Source organism: Oculina patagonica, chromosome 4 (genome assembly GCF_052425735.1).
Source record: "Oculina patagonica isolate OP01 chromosome 4, crgOcupat, whole genome shotgun sequence".
NCBI lineage: Eukaryota > Metazoa > Cnidaria > Anthozoa > Scleractinia > Oculinidae > Oculina > Oculina patagonica.
In genome coordinates, this window is record NC_135761.1 from 11,754,280 (window position 1) to 11,780,465 (window position 26,186).

At 40.4% G+C, this 26,186-nt stretch overlaps 3 protein-coding genes and 2 pseudogenes across 5 annotated transcripts in view; 1 reads left to right on the forward strand and 4 right to left on the reverse strand.

Moving 5' to 3' along the window:
• The window catches only part of LOC144651486 (lysophosphatidylcholine acyltransferase 2-like), a 105,136-nt gene that overhangs the window by 62,123 nt on the left and 16,827 nt on the right, over positions 1–26,186 (forward strand). The gene's annotated exons all lie outside the window — the stretch shown is intronic.
• Positions 133–2,912, reverse strand: LOC144651448 (uncharacterized; annotated as a pseudogene). The gene is made up of 4 exons (XR_013570318.1): positions 2,503–2,912; positions 2,012–2,224; positions 1,509–1,949; positions 133–1,279 (listed from the first exon to the last, which is right to left on the reverse strand). The product of XR_013570318.1 is annotated as an uncharacterized LOC144651448 (transcript).
• Positions 3,561–7,093, reverse strand: LOC144651449 (uncharacterized). Its single transcript, XM_078511390.1, has 3 exons — positions 6,747–7,093; positions 5,796–6,449; positions 3,561–5,559 (listed from the first exon to the last, which is right to left on the reverse strand). Exons 1-3 carry the CDS (start codon positions 7,006–7,008, stop codon positions 4,415–4,417), a joined length of 2,061 nt encoding a protein of 686 aa, XP_078367516.1. The 5' UTR covers positions 7,009–7,093; the 3' UTR covers positions 3,561–4,414.
• On the reverse strand, positions 17,604–20,574 carry LOC144651450 (uncharacterized). The gene is made up of 3 exons (XM_078511392.1): positions 20,161–20,574; positions 19,054–19,707; positions 17,604–18,748 (listed from the first exon to the last, which is right to left on the reverse strand). Exons 1-3 carry the CDS (start codon positions 20,420–20,422, stop codon positions 17,604–17,606), a joined length of 2,061 nt encoding a protein of 686 aa, XP_078367518.1. The 5' UTR covers positions 20,423–20,574.
• Positions 21,955–25,849, reverse strand: LOC144651452 (uncharacterized; annotated as a pseudogene). The gene is made up of 3 exons (XR_013570320.1): positions 25,364–25,849; positions 24,438–25,089; positions 21,955–23,812 (listed from the first exon to the last, which is right to left on the reverse strand). The product of XR_013570320.1 is annotated as an uncharacterized LOC144651452 (transcript).

Genomic DNA, 26,186 nt, shown 5'->3' on the forward strand with positions numbered 1-26,186 from the left:
AAGCTTCTTTTTATATTTTAAATTTCCGGTTTTTTCGATATCTGTTGCTACTTAACTTAAGCATATTGACTATCATCATTATTTCAAGTGGGCTTGCAATAAATTGAGACAACAACAAATTAACATGTTCTTTTACGCTGTACCATAGCATTTTAGTTTTCCGAGTGAGTGGTAACCTTGGTTCCAACTGCCTATATCTCCGAACCTCAGCTGTTTAACTGGCAGATGTGTCTTGTCAGTGAGGAGACCGCTGTCTTCACGCCATACTCCGTCTTGCTTATCACAGTTACAACCATAATTGGAGTCTGCACATGAGTTTGTCATCCCGCATGCGCACTTACCACTGCCAGGTGATGCTCCGCCCCAGTACGTCATCTTACTGGAATCACGTGACACCCACCAGGCATATACCCCGTACCCCAACATAACAGAACCATAACATCATACTTGATAAACTGTTCACAGTGTGAGGAGACCCTGGTGAGGCTTGCAAGCTGGGACAGACTCGCTCCTGTATACTGAATGTCACGCGAGTAACAGCCTCGAGAGTGACATCCATCCACCAATGTTCTGCTTTCACTGTCGTGACTTATCACTGTCACACCGACTCCATTCTTGTCGTTCATGTCACAGTAAACTGTAAATGGTGCCAGGCCTCTCGCGCCATCTGGATCAATGACGTAATTTCCGCTTACACTGCTGACATATTTTCTGATCACAGAACAACTGGAAGGCGCAGTAACAGGAGAATTGATGTTTGCTCTGGCTTCTATTGTTGTCAGAGCATTAGTCGCTCTACAGGTGTAAGATCCTTCATGTGATTTCTTTATCTTCTCAAAAACCAGTGTTCCATTCAGTAGAACATTGGATTCTACAGGAAGTGAAGACTTTCCATCCTTGGTCCAAGTGATTGTAGTTCTCAGGTCACTCTCGGCCACACACGGTAGAGAAACACTTGAACCAAACATAGCGGGAGAGACCTCTTGAGGAGGACGGACTTTGAACCGCAGAGGAGAGAATATCACTACTTGAGCAGTGTTTGTTGCTGATCCCAGAATATTCTCTGCCTTACAGATGTATATTCCAGCGTCCTTTTTTGTCACACTGTAGATTGTCAGGGTTCCATTCATCACTTCAGTTCTGTTTTCAGGCAAACTACCAACTGACTTGGACCACGTGACACTAGGAAGCGGCTGACCAGTAGCAGTGCAGGCGATGGTGACGTTTTGCTTCTCTTCAGCCATCAATCGATTGAATGATAGTGAAAGATGAGGAGGAACTATCGAGAAATAGAGAAATTTTGATGATTTTGCCAAACACACTTTTGTTACATTTTATTTTCACTTCTGTTGTAGCCTTTCTTGAAAAGGTGTATAACAACTTGAAATATTATGTTGATGGGACTTAGTCAGTTAGAACACAGGTCAGTGTTGATCCCTGTGGTAAGATTGTCATATCATAATCATATTTCCCAATAACTGATGACAATATCACATTCTGCTACTTACATTGAACAGTTAATTTCGCCGAAGCATTTATTTCTCCCAGCAAATTTTCAGTTCTGCAGCTGTAAACTCCTTCGTCTCCAGGTCTAACGTCCTTAACAATCAGAGCGCCACTGGATTCTACCACGTGACGACCAACAGGGAGCGATGAATTCAGCTTAGACCAAGTGACTTTTGGACGTGGATTACCATCCGCTATACATTTCAAGATGGCTGTCTGACTTTCATTGACCGTCATTCCAACAGGACGCTGCAGCAGAGATGGAGCCGAGATGGACTGGCCCGGTTCACCTTTGACGCCTTTCATACCCGGCGGGCCTCTAGGTCCCACGGGACCGGTGTCTCCCATCATTCCAATATCCACCTTTATGCCCATCGGTCCTTGAACTCCTATTGGTCCATGTTTACCAGGAGGTCCGCTTGATCCGGGTCTCCCTTGGGGACCTAGTTTCCCTCGGTTCCATGTTTACCGGGGAGTCCGTTTGACCCGGTTCTCCCTGGGGGACCTGGTCTTCCTCGGGTTCCAGGTTTTCCTCGCCGTCCCGTGTTACCTTTTGGTCCTGTTCGGCAGAGCGTGTGATCTTTAGCACAGACTTGGTTTTGCAGCAGACCAAGTTCTTGTTTGATCAGTACTTGTACTTCATATGCTGTTAGGGTTGATTTTTGTTGTGAATCATCGGGCAAAGAACGTTCTTTTCTTAAGATGATCTCTTCTTCTCCTGAAAAATTAGATTAAAAACTTGTAAACTGTGAATCCTGATTGTTTGACATTCGATGGTTACGAGTAAATGAGATTTCAGTTTTATTAGATCAGGTTTCAGCAACATACCGTCACCATCGTTATTTCGTTTTTTATGCGTATACAGAAAAATTGTAAAGAAATGGCATGTTGGGTTTAGTGTAGACGACTCGCATCACAATAATTGGAAATAATTATCGAAGAAATTATGCTTAAATATAGTTATACTGTCTACTGTACTAAAATGGCGAAACTTACCTTTGGTCCTTTGCCAATGGCGGCCTGTAGCCATAACTTGCCATCTGCCGTAATTCTGTTGTACTTTTTGAAGGATTTCTGCCTCCATCTTATCACAGAATGTTACTGAGTGTGATATCAGTCGATGATGTTCTTGTATTCTGAGTTCCACGTGAATTAGACCGATACAACACACAACAGACAACAGCAAGCCTGACGCGGAACACAAGCTGTTCAGTGTTTGTCTTCTGTTCGTCTGCTTCTCTTCTTTATCTTGTTCCATCGTTCCAGCTGCTACCACAAACTTGTGATGTCAAACTGATGCTATGGACGTTATCTTTTCTCTTTGAGCTGCTTTCACTGTTGGTTTAATCGTTGTAAAGACGATAGAAAGCTTCGCAAAAGCTGTTGTGTCACGGTCGTGTCCGAGCTTCACTTATGAAAGTGTAACACGAAGCTTGTGCTGACTGATATGATGTAACATGCAGTAAAAATAACTTTACTTGTCTGAGCTTGTAATGGAGATTCAGTATCACAGAAAGTATAATTATCTTATCATCCTATTGACAGGGGTCAAACGTATTCTAGAATTGAATTAATTTAAAAGCCTCCGTGTAGGGCTTTAGATTTCAGATTTTTATTATTTCACGCTATTTACAAAAATCTTACACTTGTTTGTTGGTTCTAACTCATTTCTTTAAATATGTTACGAAAGTAAGTCAAAGATTGTATCAACCATCATCTGCATTCTTTTATTTTGGCAGAGAAGAGGGAGCGATGGATAAATGATGGACGACTATTATACCTATGTCACGTGGTACACCTTCTGCTGATACTCGTCATAAAAGGGTCAAAACGAACAATTTGGTTGAAAGTCGACGAGAGCGCATGAGAGTCGATGAGAGTGCGTGAGAGTTTCAAGCTAAACGAGAGCAAGAGTTTAAACTCTCATCAACTCTCATTCACATTTGGCCCGGGCTTTAGTTTGATTTTCCTTCATACCTGAGTAACAGTAATAATAAGGAAATTCTAAGTCAGTAACATGAAACAATGATGAGAAAGTTTATTCAAAGAAGAAAACAGCAATTACAATAAATGTTTTCTGATTTACTCTCCCAAAACGCTCTCAGTATGTTAATTCAAACAAATGACATGCATCTAACGTATTATCATCATCATCATCATCATCTGGTGGTTTTGGCTTTGTCAAAACGCTTAATTTGTGACACACCCCCTTAGCGTGGTTCATGTCTTTTCACACCCGAGTCAAGTTTCTCCTCGGTTATATCAAGTTCAGCGTCGTCTCAAAGGTCAGTTGTGGTTTCTCCTCGCTAGTTTTACCCTCCCTACCCTCCCTAGGTTCAATTTGTTAGCCCGCAGTTTTCAACAAATTGATATTTTGCCCCAAACTCGTTGCCTTGCTTTTGTGTCTACTAATTATCATCATCAACAACAACAACATCATCATCATTTATTAGCAATATAACAGTGATATAACAGTAGAGACTAATAATGGTAAGGCGGAGAGACCTCCTAGAAACCACCAGGCTTAAAGGGGAGGCCGCCTCAGTTATCAATTATCTTTGTGTCCCACTGTGCTCAACCCTGGGAGCTGATCATCGCCGGGAAAAGCCAGGCCGTATTTGCGCATATCGCGGTGAATTTACACCGTCTACACTTTTTCCAACCTGCTCGCTTTAATTTCTTTAGAACAAAACGCTCGGAAAAAAATTAGAGGAAATAACAGTTTCTTCACATGATACAGTTAGGTTACGATTCAGTTTGTTTATTACTTTCTTGCAAATTCATTAGCCCAGTTATCAAAACTATTTTTCTCTAAAGATCCAACAACTGGATCTTTAGAGAAAAAGATTTAAAAAAATGTTTTTTTAAAACAACTGGATCTTTATAGAAAAAACATTTTAATTTTTTTTTACGCAATGCCATAGCATTTCAGTTTTCCCAGTGTGTGGTAGCCTTGGGCAGACCCACTTGTATCGCCAAACCTCAGCTGTTTAACTGGCAGCTGTGTCTTGTCAGTGAGGAGACCGCTGTCTTCACGCCATACATAATCATTCTTATCACAGTTACAACCATAACTAGAGTCTGCACATGAGTTGGTTTTCCCGCATGCGCACTTACCACTGCCAGGTGAAGCTCCGCCCCAGTACGTCATCTTACTAAAATCACGTGACACCCACCATGCCATTCCATCCTCGAGAAGCCTTGAATGATAGCACTCATACTTGATAAACTGTTCACAGTGTGAGGAGACTCTGGTGAGACTTGCAAGCTGGGAGAGACTTGATCCTGTGTAGTGAATGTCACGCGAGTAACAGCCTTGAGGGTAGCATCCATTCACCAATGTTCTGCTTTCACTGTCGTGACTTATCACTGTCACACCGACTCCATTCTTGTCATTCATGTCGCAGTAAACTGTGAATGATGCCAGGCCTCCCACGCCATCTGGATCAATGACGTAGCTTCCGCTTACACTGCTGACATATTTTCTGATCACAGAACAACTGGAAGGCGTAGTAAACGGAGAATTAATTTGGACTTTAGCTTCTATTGTTGTCAGAGCATTAGTCGCTCTACAGGTGTAAGATCCTTCGTGTGATTTTTTGATGTTTGGAATAATCAGTGTTCCGTTCAGAAGAACGTTGGACTCTACAGGAAGTGAAGACTTGCCATCCTTTGTCCAACTGATTGTAGTTCTCAGGTCACTCTCAGCCACACACGGAAGATGTACACTAGAACCAACCATAGAGGGAGTCACCTCTAGAGGAGGACGGACTTTGAACCGTGAACGAGAGAAAACCGTCAGTTGAGCGATATCTGCTGCTGATCCCAGAATATTTTCTGCCTTACAAATGTATATTCCAGCGTCCTTTCGTGTCACACTGTAGATTGTCAGGGTTTCATTCATTATTTCAGTTCGGTCTTCAGGCAAACTACTAACTGCTTTAGACCACGTGATACGAGGAAGCGGCTGACCAGAAGCAGTGCAGGCGATGGTGACGTTTTGTTTCTCTTCAGCCATCAATCGATTGGACGACAATGAAATTTCGGGAGGAACTATGGTAAAAATAGAAAATAAGATGATTTGTCCAAACAAACTCTTTTTACTTCTTAATTTTCACTGCTGTTGTAACCTCTCTTGGTCAGGCATATTCCAATTCATTTTTGATCACGTTCTTATATCATATTTTTGCCAAATCATCATTAGCTGACAGCTACTATGTCAAACGTTTTATGTTTTACAACATCCAGCTCTACTCCTTAACTGTAAATACATAAATTAAGATACTTACATTGAACAGTTAATTTCGCCGAGGCATTCACTTGTCCTAGCAAATTTTCTGCTCTGCAGCTGTAAACTCCGCCGTCTCCAGGTCTAACGTCCTTCACAATCAGAGCGCCACTGGACTCTATCGCGTGACGATCCACAGAAAGCGACGAATTCAGCTTAGACCACGTGACTTTTGGACTTGGATTACCATCTGCTGTACATTTCAAGATGGCTGCCTGACTTTCATTGACTGTCATTCCAACAGGACGCTGCAGCAGAGATGGAGCCGAGATGGACTGGCCCGGTTCACCTTTGACGCCTTTCATACCCGGCGGGCCTCTAGGTCCCACGGGACCGGGTTCTCCCGGCACTCCAATATCTCCCTTTATGCCCATTGGTCCTTGAGCTCCTATAGGTCCATGTTTACCAGGAGGTCCGCTTGAACCGGGTCTCCCAGGGGTACCTGGTTTCCCTCGGGTTCCAGGTCTTCCTCGTCTTCCCGTGTTACCTTTTGGTCCTGTGCGGCAGAGCGTGTGATCTTTAGCACAGACATGGTTTTGCAGTAGACTAAGTTCTTGCTTGATTAGTACTTGTACTTCAGAGGCTGTTAGGATTGATTTCTGTTGTGAATCATCGGGTGAAGAGCGTTTTTGTCTTGAGATGGTATCTTCTTCACCTGAAAAATTAAAGCTATTTATTTAAAATCGAAACTGTGAATCCTAATTCTTTGACATTGGAGGTTTGCTAGTAAAAGAGATTTTCGTTTTCATTAGATTAGGTTTCAGCAACAAACCGCCTGCCTCGTTATTCATTTGTGTTAAGGAAAATTATAGAGAAATGGCATGCAATCCTGGGTAAAATGTAAATGTAGACGACTCGCACCATGATAATGGGCAATTATTGTTAAAGACGTTATACTTACTGTTTACTGCACTGTATTGCAAATGCATGCCAGTTTCATAACGAAACTTACCTTTGGAGGCTTGCCAATACTGGCCTGTAGCCATAACTTGCCTTTCACCGTAATTCTGTTGTAGTTTTCGAAGGATTTCTGTCTCCATCTTATCACAGAATGTTACTGAGTGTGATATCAGTCGATGATGTTCTTGTATTCTGAGTTCCACGTGAATTAGCGCGATACAACACACAACAGACAACAACAAGCCTGACGCGGAACACAAGCTGTTCAGTGTTTGTCTTCTGCTTGTCTGCTTCTCTTCTTTATCTTGTTTCATAGTTACTGCTCCTACCACAAACTTGTGATATCAAACCGATGTTGAAGACGTTTTCTTTCCTCTTTGAGCTGCTTACAGATCAGTTTACTGTGGTTTTAATCGTTGTAATAAGGACAGAAAGCTGTTATGTCGGAGTTTTACAGACAAAAGTGTAACATGAATCTTGTGTTTACTGATATGTATTAAAAATAACTTTACTTGTCTGAGCTTGTAATGAAGATTCAGTATCACAGGAAGTATAATTAAAGCAACATCTAATTGACATGGGTCAAACGTGTTTACTTGAATTGAATTACCTTAAGTTATTTATTTAAAAGTCTGCACTGCATGCTGCAAAAGACATCCTGGCAAGGCGAGTTTAAATTATTGGCCGCGAGTTGTTCAGTCGTAATGGTTCTAATTTAATTTCCCAAAATCATTTGCGAGGAGAATTAGTAAGCGATGATATAAACCATCGATATTCTCTTGCTTTTTAATTTATTCTTACAGAGATCGGGAAGGGATGGGTAATGATGGACGACTATTATACTTATGTCGCGTGGTACACGTGGTACACATACGAAAACGAAGACCCGTACGAAAACGAAGACCCATATATACGAAAACGAAGACCCGAACGAAAACGAAGACCCATATATACGAAAACGAAGACCCGAACGAAAACGAAGACCCAATCGAAATCAGTGAGCGCTTTCCATTTACATGGAATTTTCGGTGAGAATTTTTCGACAAATTGAACATTACAATTATTTCAACACGTAAACGGAATGAAAAGATGCTGTTCCTTTTGAAAATTCCATCCTGATAGCACTGTGGGAGTCTAGATCACAAATGCCTTGACGGGTCTTCGTTTTCGTACGGGTCTTAGGTCTTCGGTCTTCGTTTTCGGGGTCTTCGTTTTCGTTACCACCCGTGGTACACCTTATGCTGATACTCGTCCCAAAAGGGTCAAAAGGAACAATTTGGTTTTCCCTTGCATGGACATCTTGTTAAGCGTGATGCAGCTGAGTCACGATCTCAGTGATGTAATAATTTTACGGTGACATTTATGAGCATCAGAAACAAAACTTGTATAAGTATAACAGTAATAATACTAGCTTGACTCTGAAGATGACTTCCGCTCAGGTTGTCGAAACGTCAGTCACCAACAACAGTTCTTCTCAGAACTACTCTCACCCGGACGATCATACTTTACGAGCCGCTTAGTTTGATTTTGTCTAAACTAGTAACAGTAAAAATACGGTAACGATAAAATTCAGTAACATGCAACAATAATAAGGTGATAGTTTATTAAAAGAACAAAACAGCAATTACAATAAATGTGTTCTAATCTACTCTCCCTTTAATATGGCTCTCAGTCTTGTGAAGACAAACGAATTACATGTATCCGACGTATTTTCGTGTCACATTGCACTCAACCCAGAGAACAAAGCATCGCCGGGGGCAAACCATGGCGCTTTTGCGCACATCTCGGTCATCTCGGTGAATTTGTAAACCAGCCTTGTTTAGCTGACTTGTTAACTAACGCTAGTTCTTAGTCTTATACGCCGTCCACACTTCCTTGAACCTGCTAGTTTTGACTTCTTTAAAGCAAAACGCTAGGAAAAGCCTAACGAAAATATCAGTTTCTACAAATGATACAGTTGGGTTGTAATCTAAGTATGTTTCTAGCTTTCTACCAAGTTCATTAGCGGAGCTATCAGATATCTTTTACTGTGAAGATCCAGTCGTTGGGGCAAAATATATACTTAGAAATGAAATCCTTTTGGCGTCTAGCTAACCGCCGCCTGGTTAGCTCAGTTGGTAGAGCGCCGGACTGATGTGCGGGAGGTCTCGGGTTCGACTCCCAGACCGGACCAACACTCAGGGTCTTAAAATAACTGAGGAGAATGTGCTGCCTTTGTAATTACATCTGCAAATGGTTAGACATTCTAGAATTCTCGGATAAGGACGATAAAACGGAAGTCCCGTCTCCTGTATCTTCAGACTTCTAACAGGGGACGTTAAAGAACCCACACACTATTCGCAAAGAGTAGGGCACGAAGCTCCCGGTGTTGTGGTCTGGTCTTCACAATTGTATCTTAAATTACAGTATATGTAAAGCGCATTTGAACATATATATATGGAAAATGCGCTATATAAATGCATTATCATTATCATTATCATTAGCTGAAAAGCTTGGGTTTGATATGAACAGTTTATGAGGATCGGCCAAAAGCCGTAATCAGGTAAAGGAAACCTCAACTGTTAAGCTCACAGTCGGTGCTCTCACGCCTCTCTATAGCTATTTGAAGTTTGTTTCTAGTTTAGATAAAGCGCGCCTCTCATGACATGAAAAGCACTAAACTGGACACAAATTTGCTATCACAATGATTGCATGTAAGTGTTACATGCAGTCGAGGCTTTCCTGGCGACCACTCTCGTAAGCTACCAGTTCCAGCAACGTTTCTTTTCTTTCTTTTTTTTTTTCTTTTTCTTTTTTTTAATCATCCACAACACAAAGTACAAAACATACAATTACAAATGGTTACAAATTGTTGTTAGCCTAAAACAGCCGCGCAATTGCTGTTTTGGCAATTTATATGTTCTTACTTACTTAATAATATATTACTTACAATAATAATTACAGGTACCGGCTTTCTTTTATTATTTTACATAAAGTTACATGTATACAAAAAAAAAAGGTAATGAAAATGAGAAACCAAATGAAAAAGAGAAAATTTCTCGTCCATTTCTTATAAAATTATTTTTGGTCGCGATGTATTTTTCTGTCTGATATTTTATTTTTATTTTCAGTATAAAACCTTTTATATACGGCACACTTCCTCCTGCAATCCCAAATATAAACTTTACCGATTAAAATTAGATAGTTTAGTAAGGGGCATGATGATGCTGTAATACCTATAATGATTTCTTGAAGGCTGAGAACTTTAAGTTGTTTTGTTAGGTCAAAGTAGTATTTTTCCAGTTGTTTCCAAAATAGATTTGAGTGAGGACAGTTGAAAAATAGGTGGTGTAATGTTTCTGATTCATTGTTTCGTATTTGTAAAAAGAATTGAATTTAAAACTTTGTATTGAAAAGTTCTGACATAAGGTTCATTTGCTATTTTATGCGGTAGGTTAAAGGCAACTCTCAATTCTTCATCTGTTAAGTTGATTTGTTGTCTTAGTTTTTTAACGTTATAAGGTAGTTGAGCTTTTTTACTAATTATCAGAGAATAGTAGTCTTTTGATCTCTTTTTTGTAATGTCAAAGACAACATTGTTGTGCTTAAAAGAGGGATTCCCTCTAAGAAAATTGACCTTTTTTATTTTGTTTCTTATTATGTCGAATGATTCGACATAACATCAGCAACGTCCACCATTCTAAATCCCATTTGAATTGTCACTAAAACTCTGTAATAAAAAGCGCTCGTAAGCCGGATGACGACCACCTTTGGCAATGAGCAACTGGTCTTGGTTACAAACTCTACAATACAATAACAAGCTTTATATATTTGCATGACTATAAGTAAATACAGTATTACAAAAGCAATAGAGAACGACCACTCGATCAGAGATTCTGATTATTGTTAGTAAGTGTACACTACTTAATCACATTTATCGTAATATAACATTGCCTGATTATGTTCGTTGATACTGATCGCTTAAAAGTGCTATCAAAAGAATGAGGAAGATAGCTTTAAGATAAAAGCTTTGCTAAGCAACCAACCTCTAGTTTTTCAGCGTGTGGTCGCTTACGGAAGCTCATTCTCGTAAACGATCAGCTCAAAGCTGTTGTGTCCGAGTTTCGCCGTTAAAAGTGTAATATGAATCTTTTGTTTACTGATATGAAGTTAAAATAACTTAACTTGTCTAAGCTTGTAATGAAGATTCAGTAACACAGGGAGTATAATTAAATTATCATCTTATTGACAGGGGTCAAACGTATTTACTAGAATTGAAGTAATTTTAAAAGTTGTACAGCATGCTACTGATCCCCTGGTGATGGGCCCAATTGATTTCCTAAATTACCTATGAGGGAAATTAGTCAGCGATGATATAAACGTAACCATCGGCATTCTTTCATTTTCTTGCAGTGAAGAGGGAGGGGTGGGTGGATGATGGACGACTATTATACTGTATTCGTCTGAAAAGGATCAAAAGAAACAGTTTGATTTTCCCTTGCATGCACGTCTCGGTAAGCCGTGCTATAGCTGAGTCACGATTTCAGCGATGTACTATTTTTCATCAACATTTCAGGTGTTGCGTAAGTGACACGAAAATGTTCCTTCCAAAGGAAATGCAGTGCTGGATTAGCTATTAGAAGGCGAAACCAGTTCTGTGGTCGAGGCCAAACCCAAGCTCTTCTTTTCAGTTGTGGTCTTTAATTTGTTGCTGTGAAAGTCCTGCCATACACATAAGCAACATCCAACGATTTCGCCGGCTAATTCTAAAGGCTTCCTCAAACATAGCAAAGCAATACATTTGCTGAAGCGCGAAAGACCGCTGTCGCAAGAGTAGAACAGTAAAAATCAAAATAAGGTATGCTATTCGAACGTTTCGAGGTCGCATGGTGAAAGTTTGGGTGTCTTGTTATTTGCTTTGGCTTGGTTTGCCGCATAGTTTGATTGACAAGCTATCCCGCAAGTAGCATACTTTACAACTTAGTATGAACGCTTATCTTTAAAAGTGAACACCGACCGTCTTAAGTTCACTCGCACTTAAGGCCTTCTTGGGCCCTAGTGTGAACTCGACCAGTATCACAGGGAGTTTAATTTAAGTATCATCTAATTGACACGGGTCAAACGTACTTTAATACTTGAATTGAATTAACACCTTAAGTTATTTCACTGCATGCGGAAAAAGATCCCCTGGCAAGGCGAGTTTAAATTCTTGACCTCGAGTTGGTTAGACGTAATGGTTCTAATTAATTTCCCAAAATCATCTGTGTGGAAAATTAGTAAGCCGTGATATAAGCCATCGGCATTCTTTGATATTTTTGTAGACAAGGGGGAGGGTTGGGGGATGATGGACGACTATTATACCTATGTCACGTGGTACACCTATTGATAATACTCGTCACCAAAGGGTCAAAAGGAACAATTTGGATTTCCCTTGCATGCACATCTTGTTCAGCGTGATGCAGCTGAGCCACGATCTCAGTGATGTAGTAATTTTACAGTGATTTAGGAGAATCAGAATAAACAATTGGTTCACTTCTAAAACGTCTTCAGCCGCATAGTTGATTTTCTCTACACTAGTAACAGTAAAAATACGGTAATAATAGTCAGTAACATGCAACAATAATAAGGAGATAGTTTATTAAAAAAGTAAACAGCAATTACACAGGAAACGTGTTCTGATCTACTTCCCTTTAATAAGGCTCTCAGTAGTTTAAACGAATTAAATGCATCTGACGTATTTTTGTGTCACATTGCACTCAACCCCGGGAATGGAGAATCGCCTGGGCAAACCCCGGGGGGGGGAGCATTCAAAAAAGTTTTATACGGGGAGGCTCCGCCCCAAGCTCTTACCCCTTACCCTTTTATATACCATTTTCACAGAAATTGTACCCCTTTCGTATACCTTTTACTGAAAAAAGGTACCCCTTTCATATACCTAAAAGATATGGCATAGAATTAGAACAGGACGTTTTCTTGTCATTTTCATGTTGCGCTTTATAAATTAAAATAATACAGCCATAAATTGCGTCTGTTCGAAATATTTTAATTCAAGGCCCTTTTAAAAACCTAAATGACGGATTTACATACCCTTTCATATACTTAAACTTGTGAAATCCCTACCCTTTCATATACCTGAAGCCTAAAAAAGGTACCCCTTTCGGGCGGAGCCTCCCCGTATAGGCCATTATATGGAGTACCCCCCCTCCCCGGGTGGCAAACCAGACGGTTTTTGTTACCTCGGTGAATTTGTAATACGCCGCCCACACTTCCTAGCTTGAACCTACTCGTTTTGAGTTCTTTAATTCACTAGAAAAACACTAAAGAAAATTACAGTTTCTAGCTTTCTACCAAGTTCATTAGCGGAGCTATCAAATATCTTTTACTGGGAAGATCCAGTCTTTGGGACAACATGCTTTAATAGAAATAAAATCCTTTTGGTAACTAGCTCAAGGCTTGGCTTTCATATGGACAATTTATCAGGATCGATCAGATGCCATAATCAGATATAGGGAACCTCCACTGTCAAGCTCACATCCGGTTGTAAATGTTGTAAAGGTTGTTTTTATAGTGGTCATGCACTTAACTTCGAGAAAGCAAGTTTACAGGCATTGACACTAAAACAGAGGAAACAAACGTTTTAAACTTGATGAGCATAACATAGTTAAAATTCCGACTGGCAGGAGGCAGACCAGTTAGCCATATACCGAGCGTGACCAAGGATTTGAACTCGAGACAAACGAGAACAAATCCAGCTAGTGGCAGGGTGGAGAGGTTGAACACGGGACCTCTGGATTACAACACCTGCGCCCTAAATTAACCACCGGTCACGTTACCTCCTTAAACGCTCTTACGCACCTTGTTTCATGTCTGTGGCTATGTACCGACTATGTAGATAACGCGTCTTTTTAACGACATGAAAAGCACCAAACTAGACGCTAATTTACCTTGATGATTACATGTAGTTATTACTTCATATAACAAATTCTTACGCTACTGTATGACACATTCTTTGTACTTTTTAACGTGTCAAAAAGTTAGTTATTCAGTGTTACGAATTTTACAAACTAGATGCTATAATTGGGACTGAGTATAACTCTATGAAAAAAATATAGTGCCGTAAGTAAAAAATTGTTAATTTCTTTTTAATTCGATAAAAATTTAACCTGAAACATCACTAAAGCTTCTTTTTATATTTTAAATTTCCGGTTTTTTCAATATCTGTTGCTACTTAACTAAAGCATATTGACTATCATCATTATTTCAAGTGGGCTTGCAATAAATTGAGACAACAACAAATTAACATGTTCTTTTACGCTGTACCATAGCATTTTAGTTTTCCCAGTGAGTGGTAACCTTGGTTCCAACTGCCTATATCTCCGAACCTCAGCTGTTTAACTGGCAGATGTGTCTTGTCAGTGAGGAGACCGCTGTCTTCACGCCATACTCTGTCTTGCTTATCACAGTTACAACCATAATTGGAGTCTGCACATGAGTTGGTCATCCCGCATGCGCACTTACCACTGCCAGGTAATGCTCCGCCCCAGTACGTCATCTTACTGGAATCACTGAACCATAACATTCATACTTGATAAACTGTTCACAGTGTGAGGAGATTCTGGTGAGACTTGCAAGCTGGGACAGACTCGCTCCTGTATAATGAATGTCACGTGAATAGCAGCCTTGAGTGTAACATTTATCCACTAATGTTCTGCTTTCACTGTCGTGACTTATCATTGTCACGCCAACTCCATTCTTGTCACTCATGTCACAGTAAACTGTAAATGGTGCCAGGCCTCCCGCGCCATCTGGGTCAATGACGTAATTTCCGCTTACACTGCTGACGTATTTTCCGATCACAGAACAGGAAGTCGCAACAACTGGAGAATTGATTTTGACTTTAGCTTCTATTGTTGTCAGAGCATTAGTCGCTCTACAGGTGTATTAAGATCCTTCGTGTGATTTCTTGATGTTTTTAATAACCAGTGTTCCATTTAGTAGAAAGCTGGATTCTACAGGAAGTGAATACTTGCCATCCTTTGTCCAAGTGATTGTAGTTCTCAGGTCACTCTCGGCCACACACGGCAGATGAACACTTGAACCAATCACAGGAGTCACCTCTTGAGGAGGACGGACTTTGAACCGCAGTGAAGAGAATATCACCACAAGTGCAGTGTTTTTTGCTGATCCCAAAATATTCTCTACCTTACAAATGTATGTTCCAGCGTCTTTTCTTGTTACACTGTAGATTGTCAGGGTTCCATTCATCACTTCAGTTCTGTCTTCAGGCAAACTACCAACTGACTTGGCCCACGTGATACTGGGAAGCGGCTGACCAGTAGCAGTGCAGGCGATGGTGACGTTTTGTTTCTCTTCAGCCATCAATCGATTGGATGACAATGAAAGTTGAGGAGGAACTGTCGAGAAATAGAGAACAAGATCATTTGGCCAAGCGCACTATTATGTTTATTTTACATTTTATTTTTTCTCCTTGTTACCTTACTTGAACAGGTGTGCTCCGACTTAATATTTTATGGATAAGCCCTTTAGATCACGAGACTTCACAGTTTTTAATGTTGATCGAAATGAATCAATTGATTCATTCATTGATGCTGAAGACGTTTTCTTTACTCTTTGAGCTGCTTACAGATCAGTTCACTGTGGGTTTAATCGGTGTAAAGACGATAGAAAGCTGTTGTGTCCGAGTTTCACGGATGAAAGTGTAACACGAATCTTGTGTTGACTGATATGAAGTAAACATGCAGTAAAAATAACTTGACTTGTCTGAGCTTGTAATGGAGATTCAGTATCACAGGAAGTAATTATATTATCATCTTACTGTCAAGGGTCAAACGTATGTTTATAATAGAACTGAAGTATTATTTTTAAAAGTCTACACAGCATGCTGTAAAAGATCCCATGGCAAGGCGAGTTTAAATTCTTGACCTCGAGTTGATCAGACGTAATGCTTCTAATTAATTCCCAAAATCATCCGTAAGGAAAATTAGTAAGTCCTAGTAAGCGATGATATAAACCATTAGCCATCGGCATTCTTTTTCTTTCTTGCAGAGATGGGCCGGGGGAGGGGTGGGTAATGATGGATGACTATTATACCTATGTCACGTGGTACACCTTATGCTGATACGCGTCACAAAAGGGTCAAAAGGAACAATTTGGTTTTCCCATGCATGGACATCTTGTTCAGCGTGATGCAGCTGAGTCGCGATCTATTAAAGCGATGTAATAATTTTACGGTGACATTTAGGAGCATCAGAATTAACAAACAGATCTCCCTGACAAGGCGAGTTTAACTTCTTGACCTCGAGTTGTTCAGACATTATGGTTCCAATTGATTTCCAAAATTACTTATGAGGAAAATTAGTCAGCGTTGATATAAACCATCGGCATTCTTTTATTTTCTTGCAGAGAAGGGGGAGGGGTGGGTAATAATGGACGACCGTTATACTTTTGTCACGTGGTACACCTTGTGCTGATACTCGTCACAAAAGGGTCAAAAGGAACAATTTGGGTTTCCCTTGCACGCACATCTTGTTAAGCGTGATGCAGGTGAGTCGCGATTTCAGTGATGTAATAATTTTACAATGACATTTAGGAGCATCAGAAATTAAAGTTGCTCACTACTAAAACGCCTTCAGCCCCTTAGTTTGATTTTCTTCATTCTCGTACCTCGAGTCCTCGTCCCTTCTGCGCAGGCTTGAAGTTTTCTGAACGCTGGTGAAAGGGAACGAAGACCCTGGGTGCGAGGATGGATTTTCTTTCATATCGGTTTAAGGGTAATGATACGGTATTAATAAAAGTCAGTAACAATAACAAAGAGATAGTTTATTCAAAGAAGAACAGAAGAACACAGAAGTTACAATAAATGTGTCCTGATCTAATCTCCCTTGCAATTGTGTTGTTCATACTGACAATATCGTGTCCAGAGAGGATACGTCAAATTGAAAAATTTTTAAGAACTTCCAAAAATTCATACATGTAAGCTCTTACCTTTAAAATGGAACATTGGAATGGTACATGAGAAGTTCAATAAAACATCAGCTTTGTTTTATGTTAAACTTCTTCCTATTTGCTGTCTGTGGAAATAGCCCGAAAAACTCGACACACTCGCGTCATTCCCATGAACTTCGTGATATCTTTTTATAATTTTTGATGATTCGGTATTTCCAAAACTTTAGTTTTTAGACCTTTTGCATGTTTTTCCCTTCAAGAAGTTTATTAACATAAGTTGGATGAAGTGAGCTAAAAAACAATCATTTCGATTTTGGTAACGGTTAAAAAAAAGCGCAAAAGCAAAAACATCATTAACGGATGAAGTTTCATTTCAGTTTTATTCATAACCCAATAAAACCACCCTTGTTAAAAAAAAGCGCAAAAGCTTGGTTCCCATTCGATCACTATCAGGACCAAAAGTTATGGATCGAGACACGCCTCTTTATTTGATTTTTTTGTGGTTATTTGACTTTTTGAAGATAACACGCGTCTCGCATGACAGGAAAAGCACCAACTAGCAAGCAACAATCAAACAGACCCTAAAATACCATGTTTGCGAGTTGTTATTACCTTATTAACAATTGTTTACGCTAGCTTATGGCTCATTGTTTGTATCTGTTTTTGATCACCAACTAACACATGATAACAAACTAGATGTTATGAATAGGACTAATTTATTCGATGAAAAATAATAAAAGTGTTGTCGTCAGAACATTTTCCCCAGTTATTCTTCTGAATTCGTTGTAGAAGTTTAACCAAATGAAAAAAAACCCAAACTACTTAACAATCTTTTTATTAATTTTCTTTTCTGAGATATCCACTGCCACACACCGAGTATAAAATTACTCTTAAAAGCATAAAAACGATGATGGTTAGAACTACTGAGCTTGCTATAACTTAAAATACAAATCAAGTTGCTCAGTTAAGCTATGCCATAGCATTTCAGTTTTCCTAGTGTGTGGTAACCTTGTTGGCCGCCGCTATAGCTTGTATCTCCAAACCTCAGCTGTTTAACTGGAAGATGTGTCTTGTCAGTGAGGAGACCGCTGTCTTCACGCCATACAAAGTCATTTGTATCACAGTTACAACCATAACTGGAGACTGCACATGAGTTGGTCATCCCGCATGCGCACTTACCACTGCCAGGTGATGCTCCGCCCCAGTACGTCATCTTACTGGAATCACGTGACACCCACCAGGCATATCCGCCTCTGAAAGTCTTTGAACCATGACACTCGTATTTGACAAACTGCTCACAGTGTGAGGAGACTCTGGTGAGACTTGCAAGCTGGGACAGACTGGCTTCTGTGTAATGAATGTCACGTGAGTAACTACCACGACTGCCATACCCATCCACGTGCGTTCTGCTCTCACTGTCGTGACTAATGACTGTCACGCCGACTCCATTCTTGTCACTCATGTCACAGTAAACAGTAAATGGTGGCAGGCCCCCCGCGCCATCTGGATCAATGACGTAATTTACGCTTACATTGCTAACGTATTTTCTGATCACGGAACAGGAAGTTAAAATAACAGGAGAATTGATTTTGACTTTAGCTTCTATTGACGTCAGAGCATTAGTCGCTCTACAGGTGTAAGATCCTTCATGTGATTTCTTGATGTTTTGAATCAGCAGTGTTCCATTCTGCAGAACATTGGACACTACAAGGAGTGAAGACTTGGTATCCTTTGTCCAAGCGATTGTAGGTTTTAGGTCACTCTCGGCCACACACGGCAAATGAACAGCGAAACCAATCACAGGAGTCACTTCTTGAGGAGGACGGACTTTGAACCGCAGTGGAGAGAATATTACAACTAGGGCAGTGTTTGTAGCTGATCCCATAATATTCTCTGTCTTACAAATGTATATTCCAGCGTCCTTTCTTGTCACGCTGTAGATTGTCAAGATTCCATTCATCACTTCAGTTCTGTCTTTAGGCAAACTACCGACTGACTTAGTCCACGTGATACTAGGAAACGGCCTACCAGTAGCAGTGCAGGCGATGGTGACGTTTTGTTTCTCTTCAGCCATCAATCGATTGGATGACAATGAAAGTTGAGGAGGAACTGTCGAAAAATAAAGAAATTGTGATGATTTGCCCAAACAAACTTTTGTTACATTTTATTTTCTCTGCTGTTGTAGCCTCTCTTAGACAGCCATATTCCAACTTCAAATGTTATTGGCTTATTTGTGAGAAGTAGTCAATTTAAACACAGAACTAAAGATATGTTTAGCGATGATCGAAGTTCTTCTGAAATTCCGTTTTGGTCATGTTCACATGTCATTTTTTTATCACAACTTCTTCAGCTGAACGTCAGCTATGTCAAACGCTTAATGTTTTACAATAAAATACATAAATTAAGCTACTTACACTGAACAGTTAATTTCCCTGAGGCGTTCACTTGTCCCAACAAATTTTCAGCTTTGCAGCTGTAAACTCCGTCGTCTCCAGGTCTAACGTCCTTCATAATCAGAGCGCCACTGGACTCTACCACGTGACGGCCCACAGGAAGCGATGAATTGAGCTTAGTCCACGTGACCTTTGGACTTGGATTACCATCCACTGTACATTTCAAGATGGCTGTCTGACTTTCATTAACTATCATTCCAACAGGACGCTGCAGCAGAGATGGAGCCGAGATGGACTGGCCCGGTTCACCTTTGACGCCTTTCATACCCGGCGGGCCTCTAGGTCCCACGGGACCGGGGTCTCCCGACATTCCAATATCGCCCTTTATTCCCATCGGTCCTTGAGCTCCTATTGGACCATGTTTACCGGGAGGTCCGTTTGTCCCGGGTGTCCCTGGGGGTCCTGGTCTCCCTCGAGTTCCCGGTCTTCCTCGTCGTCCCGTGTTGCCTTTTGGTCCTGTGCGGCAGAGCGTGTGATCTTTAGCACAGACTTGGTTTTGCAGCAGACCAAGTTCTTGCTTGATCAGCACTTGTACTTCAGAGGCTGTTAGGGTTGACTTCTGTTGTGAATCATCAGGTGAAGTGCGTTTTTGTCTTGACATTTTCTCTTTTTCGCCTGAAAAATTAAAGCTTTTTATTCATAATCGTAAATTATGAACCATTTTTGACATATAATGGCTGTTATGTTTCTTTTCCATTAGAGTGGGTTTCAGCAACACAGCTTCAGCCACCTTATTTCGCATTCATTTGTTTTGGAGGAAAATACACTAAAGATAAATGACAGGCATCCCTGGGTTAAGACGATTAGCAAGGTCCACAATATTAATTGTCAAAATGATTATAGAAGGACGTATACTATTGCAAATACCCTTTTCATAGGCCATTTTCAAAAATACCATAATACTCTTTGTTGTCCTTCCAAAATTTTGCATAAGCATTGTTTTCAATTTCTCTTGAGACAGCAAGAGAAATTAAAAACAATGCTTATGGACCTTATGCAAAATTTTGGAGGGACAACAAAGAGTATTATGGTATTTTTGAAAATGGCCTATGGCGGAAAAATGTTCACCTTTGGTTCCTTGCCAATGGCGGCCTGTAGCCATAACTTGCCATCTGCCGTAATTTTGTTGTACTTTTCGAAGGATTTCTGTCTCCATCTTATCACAGAATGTTACTGAGTGTGATATCAGTCGATGATGTTCTTGTATTCTGAGTTCCATGTAAATTAGCGTGATACAACACACAACAGACAACAGCAAGCCTGACGCGGAACACAAGCTGTTCAGTGTTTGTCGTCTGTTCGTCTGCTTCTCTTCTTTATCTTGTTTCATCGTTACAGCTGCTACCAAAAACTTGTGACATCAAACTGATGCTTTTAAAAGACGATTACTTTCGTCTTTGAGCTGCTTACAGATCAGTTCACTCTGGGTTTAATCGGTGAAAAGACGATAGAAAAAGCTGTTGTGTCCGAGTTTCACCGACGAAAGTGTAACATGAATCTTGTGTTTACTGATATAAAGTAAAAATACCTTTTCTCGTCTGAGCTGGTAATGGAGACTCAGTTACACAGGAAGTATAATGGTATTATCTTATGACATGGGTCAAACGTATTATAAAACATGAATTGAATTAACACCCGCCTTAAGTTTTTTTATTTAAACTTCTGCACAGCATCCTGCGAAAGATCCCATGGCAAGGCGAGTTTAATTTTAAATTGTTGATCTGGAGTTGTTTAGTCGTAATGATTCTAATTGATTTTCCAAAATCATTAGTGAGAAAAATTTGTCAGCGATGATATAAACCATTGGTATTCTTTTGTTTCCTTACAGAGCTTGGGGAGGGGTGGGGAAACGATGGACGACTATGGTATTATACCTTTGTCACGTGGTACACCTTATGGTGATACTAGTCATGAAAGTGTCAAACTTCCCTTGCACGTACATCTTGTTTAGCGTGATGCAGCTGAGTAACGATTTCAGTGATGTAATAATTTTACGGTGAATATTAAAGTGGTTCACTACTGAAACGCCTCCAGCCGCTTAGTTTGATTTTCTCTACACTAGTGAAAGTAGAAATACGGTAATAAAAGACAGTAACATGCAACAATAATCAGGAGAAAGTTTATTGAAAGAAGAAAAAAAAGCAATTACAATAAATGTGTTCTGATCTATCTACCTATAATAAGGCTCTCAGTCTTGTGAAGTCAAACGAATTACATGCATCTGACGGTGTCCATCTGTGGGGAACGGAGCATCGCTTGGGGCAAACCATAGCGGTTTTGCGCATATCTCGGCGAATTTGTTAATCAGCTTTCTTCAGCTGAGCTCGAGTTTTTTACTTAAGTTAGATCTTAGACTAATACGCCGTCAACACTTTCTCAGTAAACCTGCACTTTTTGATTTAATACCAAGTTCCGGAAATATATCTTTTACTGTGAAGATCCAGTCCTTGGGGCAACATGCTTTGAAATAAAATCCTTTTGGTACCTAGCTCAAAGCTTAGCTTTTATTTGAACAATTTATCAGGATCGATCAGATGCCATATTCAGGTAAAAGGAACCTCAACTGTTAAGCACACAGTCGGTGCTCCCACGAATCTCTCTAGCTATTTGGTGTTTGTGGCCGTTTTAGATAACGCACGCCTCTCACGACGTGAAATGAACCAAACTAGACGCTAATTTGCTATGATTGCATGTAGTTATTACAGTCGCAAAGCTTTCTTTGCAAACATTGTGAAACCTCACTTGCCAGAATTGTGACTCAAACTCTGTAATTAAAAGCGCTCGTAAACGACCACGACCACCTTTGGTAATGAGCAGCTGGTCTTCTCCTTTGGTTACAAACTCCAGAGAACGACCACTTGATCAGAGATTATGATTTTTGTTAGTAAGTGTACACTACTTAATCACATTTTTTGTAATATAACATTGCCTGATTATGTTCGTTGATACTAAACTCGTATTAACAAATTATTAACAATTAAAAGAATGAGAAAGAAAGCTTTAAGAAAAAAAGCTCTGGTAGGCAATCAACCTCTATTGTTTCATCGTGTGGTCACTTATGGGACCTCATTTTCGTAAATGACCAGATCAAGTGGACGACTTTTTCGAATTCCAGAGGTGCTCGCTTACGAGGACTACGACTGCACTTCATATAACAGATGTTTACGCATACGTATGACACATTGCATTTTTTAACGTGTCAGAAAGTGATAAGTTTCTTGACGAATTAACAAACTCAATGCTAGAATTGGGACTAAAAAACTCCATGAAAAAATAGTCGGTCGTAAGTGAATTTTATCCACAGTCGTTTAGTTGTCTTTAATTCTTTGTAAAATTTTAGGGCAAATGAAGCATCACTAAAGTTTAAATGTTTTGTTTTCGATCGAGAATTGTCGACATGAAAGGGGAATTCTATTCTCTGATTCAATGTATCCACAATGTTGGTAACTTCGTTTTTTAGACATCTGTTGCTACACACTTGGCGTGCAGTTATCTCTAAATAACATCAGAACGATAATGCTTATTTACAAGTACTGAGCTTGCAATAACTTGAGGGCAATTGAAATTAACATGTTTTCTTTATGCTATGCCATAGCATTTCAGTTTTCCAAGTGTGTGGTAACCTTGAGCACTACTGTATGCATCACCAAACCTCAGCTTTTTAACTGGCAGATGTGTCTTGTCAGTGAGGAGACCGCTGTCTTCACGCCATACCCAGTCATTCTTATCACAGTTACAACCTTGACTGCGATCTGCACATGAGTTGGTCATCCCGCATGCGCACTTACCACTGCCAGGTGATGCTCCGCCCCAGTACGTCATCTTACTAGAATCACGTGACACCCACCATGCCATTCCATCCTTGAGAAGCCTTGAATGATAACATAAATATCTGATAAACTGTTCACAGTGTGAGGAGACTCTGGTGAGACTTGCAAGCTGGGACAGACTCGCTCCTGTGTAATGGATGTCACGAGAGTAACTACCACGACCGCTATAACCATTCACGTACGTGTTGCTTTCACTGTCGTGACTTATCACTGTCACACCGACTCCATTCTTGTCACTCATGTCACAGTAAACTGTAAATGGTGCCAGGCCTCCCGAGCCATCTGGATCAATGACGTAATTTCCGCTTACACTGCTGACGTATTTTCTTATCACGGAACAGGAAGTTATAATAAATGGAGAATTGATTTTGACTTTAGCTTCTATTGACGTCAGAGCATTAGTCGCTCTACAGGTATAAGATCCTTCGTGTGATTTCTTGATGTTCTGAATAAACAGTGTTCCATTCTGTAGAACATTGGACATAACAAGGAGTGATGACTTGCCTCCTTTGTCCAAGCGATTGTAGGTTTTAGGTCACTCACGGCCACACACGGCAGATGAATACTTGAACCAATCACAGGAGTCACCTCTTGAGGAGGACGGACTTTGAACCGCAGAGGAGAGAATATCATTAGTTGAACAGTGTCAGCTGCTGATCCTAGAATATTCTCTGTCTTACAGATGTATGTTCCAGCGTCTTTTCTTGTCACACTGTAGATTGTCAGGGTTCCATTTATCACTTTCGTTCTGTCTTCAGGTAAAGCCAGTCCAACTGCTCTGGACCACGTGATCCTGGGAAGCGGCTGACCAGTGGAAGTGCAGGCGATAATGATGTTTTGTTTCTCTTCAGCCATCAATCGATTGGATGACAATGAAAGATGAGGAGGAACTGCGAGAAATAGGGCAATCGTTATTATTTAGACAAGCACACTTTGTCATTTTTTTCTCTGCTATTGTACCCCTTCTGGAACAGGGGTACTGTATACCGACTTTAAAATTGTTGATGAGACTTTATATTGTGAGGGTCTCAATGGGGTTAGCCGTTAGCCGTAAAAAGGCCAACAATATAATTTAGCCGTTAGGCGTAAAAATTTCAAAATTTTAACCGTTAGCCGTAAAATATGTTAACCGTAACAAATCGGCCAGAAATAAAAAATAAAACAAATTAGATCACTTCATCGTCCCAAAATGGTCCTTAGACCTAAAATATGTTTTTTAATAATGGAAGTTAATTTTTAATTTTTAAAAACAATGGAAATTAATTTTAACTTCTGTTAACCGTAATGGAAATAAATTAACCGTTAGCCGCAAAAAAGACAATATTTTAACCGTTAACCGTAAAAGCCACCACCCCAATGAGACCCTCTATTGTCGTATCATTATCATATTTCCCAATAACTATCACAAGATCCTCAGGTGACGGCTATATCAAATGATTTATACTTTGGAAGGGCCTGTTTTACAGAATCAAGGTCAACCCCTAAACCGTTTAATACATAAATTAAGCTACTTACATTGAACAGTTAGTTTCGCCGAGGCATTCACTCGTCCCAACAAATTTTCAGCTTTGCAGCTGTAAACTCCTTCGTCTTCAGGTCTAACGTCCTTCACAATCAGAGCGCCACTGGATTCTACCACGTGACGACCCTCAGGAAGCGATGAATTCAGCTTAAACCACGTGACCTGGACTTGGATTGCCATCCACTGTACATTTTAAGATGGCTGTCTGACTTTCATTGACTGTCATTCCAACAGGACGCTGCAGCAGAGATGGAGCCGAGATGGACTGGCCCGGTTCACCTTTGACGCCTTTCATACCCGGCGGGCCTCTAGGTCCCACGGGACCGGGGTCTCCCGGCACTCCAATATCGCCCTTTATGCCCATCGGTCCTTGAGCTCCTATTGGTCCATGTTTACCAGGAGGTCCGTTTGATCCGGGTCTCCCTAGGGTACCTGGTCTCCCTCGGGTTCCCGGTCTTCCTCGTCGTCCCGCGTTACCTTTTGGTCCTGCGCGGCAGAGCGTGTGATCTTTAACACAGACTTGGTTTTGCAGCAGACTGAGTTCTTGCTTGATCAGTGCTTGTACTTCAGATGTTGTTAGGGTTGATTTCTGTTGTGAATCATCAGGTGCAAACCGCTTCTGTCTTGAGATGGTCTTTTCTTCACCTGAAAAATTGAAGTTTTATTAAATTCTTTGGGAGAGAAAATAAGGGGACTTATTTTCTCTTGGATGTAATTATCATGCGTATTAGTAAAAGAGATTTCCGTTTCCAATAGACTGGGTTTAATTCAGCATCATACCGCCACTTTATTTCGCATTCATTGAATGGCAGGCAACTCTGGGTAAAGACGTCGATCAAGGCGCACAACATTAATTGTCAATGATTATAGAAAAACGTATACTATTGTGAATAACCTTTCATTGCGAAACAATGCTCACCTTTGGTCCTTTGCCAATGGTTGTCTGTAGCCATAACTTGCCGTCTGCCGTAATTTTGTTGTACTTTTTGGAGGATTTCTGTCTCCATCTTATCACAGAATGTTACTGAGTGTGATATCAGTCGATGATGTTCTTGTATTCTGAGTTCCACGTGAATTAGCGCGATACAACACACAAAAGACAACAGCAAGCCTGACGCGGAACACAAGCTGTTCAGTTTTTGTCTTCGTTTCGTCTGCTTCTCTTCTTTATCTTGTTTCATCGTTACAGCTCCTACCACAAACTTGTCAGTGATTTCAAACTGATGTTGAAGACGTTTTCCTCCCTCTTTGAGCTGCTTACAGATCAGTTCAGTGTGAGTTTTTAAAATCGTTGTATAAAAGTCGATAAAGCTGTTGTGTCCGAGTTTCACCGTAACTTGAATCCTGTGTTGACTGATATGAAGGAGACATGTAGTAAAAATAACTTTACCTGTCTGAGCTTGTAATGGAGATACAGTTTCACAGGAAGTATAATATACTATCGTCTTGTTGACTGTGGTGAAACGTATTTACTACAACAATTAAGTATCGGGGAGAGGAGGGAGGGACTCCCATATGAAAGTGGCGGTAGACTGCTTGCAGTCTGTTTTTCTCTCGAAATTTGTAAGGCAGTATAAGGCTTAGGAGAAGGTTCAGTACGCGCGAGGAAAGATTGGGAAGGACAAGAGAGCGCCGCGCGATCGAGTCTCGCCCCAATCCCTTTCTCGTTCATCTGCAAGTTTGCGGCTCGCGTCTCTACAGATTAGTATATGCGCGCTCCTTTGACCCTAAGAGAAAAGACA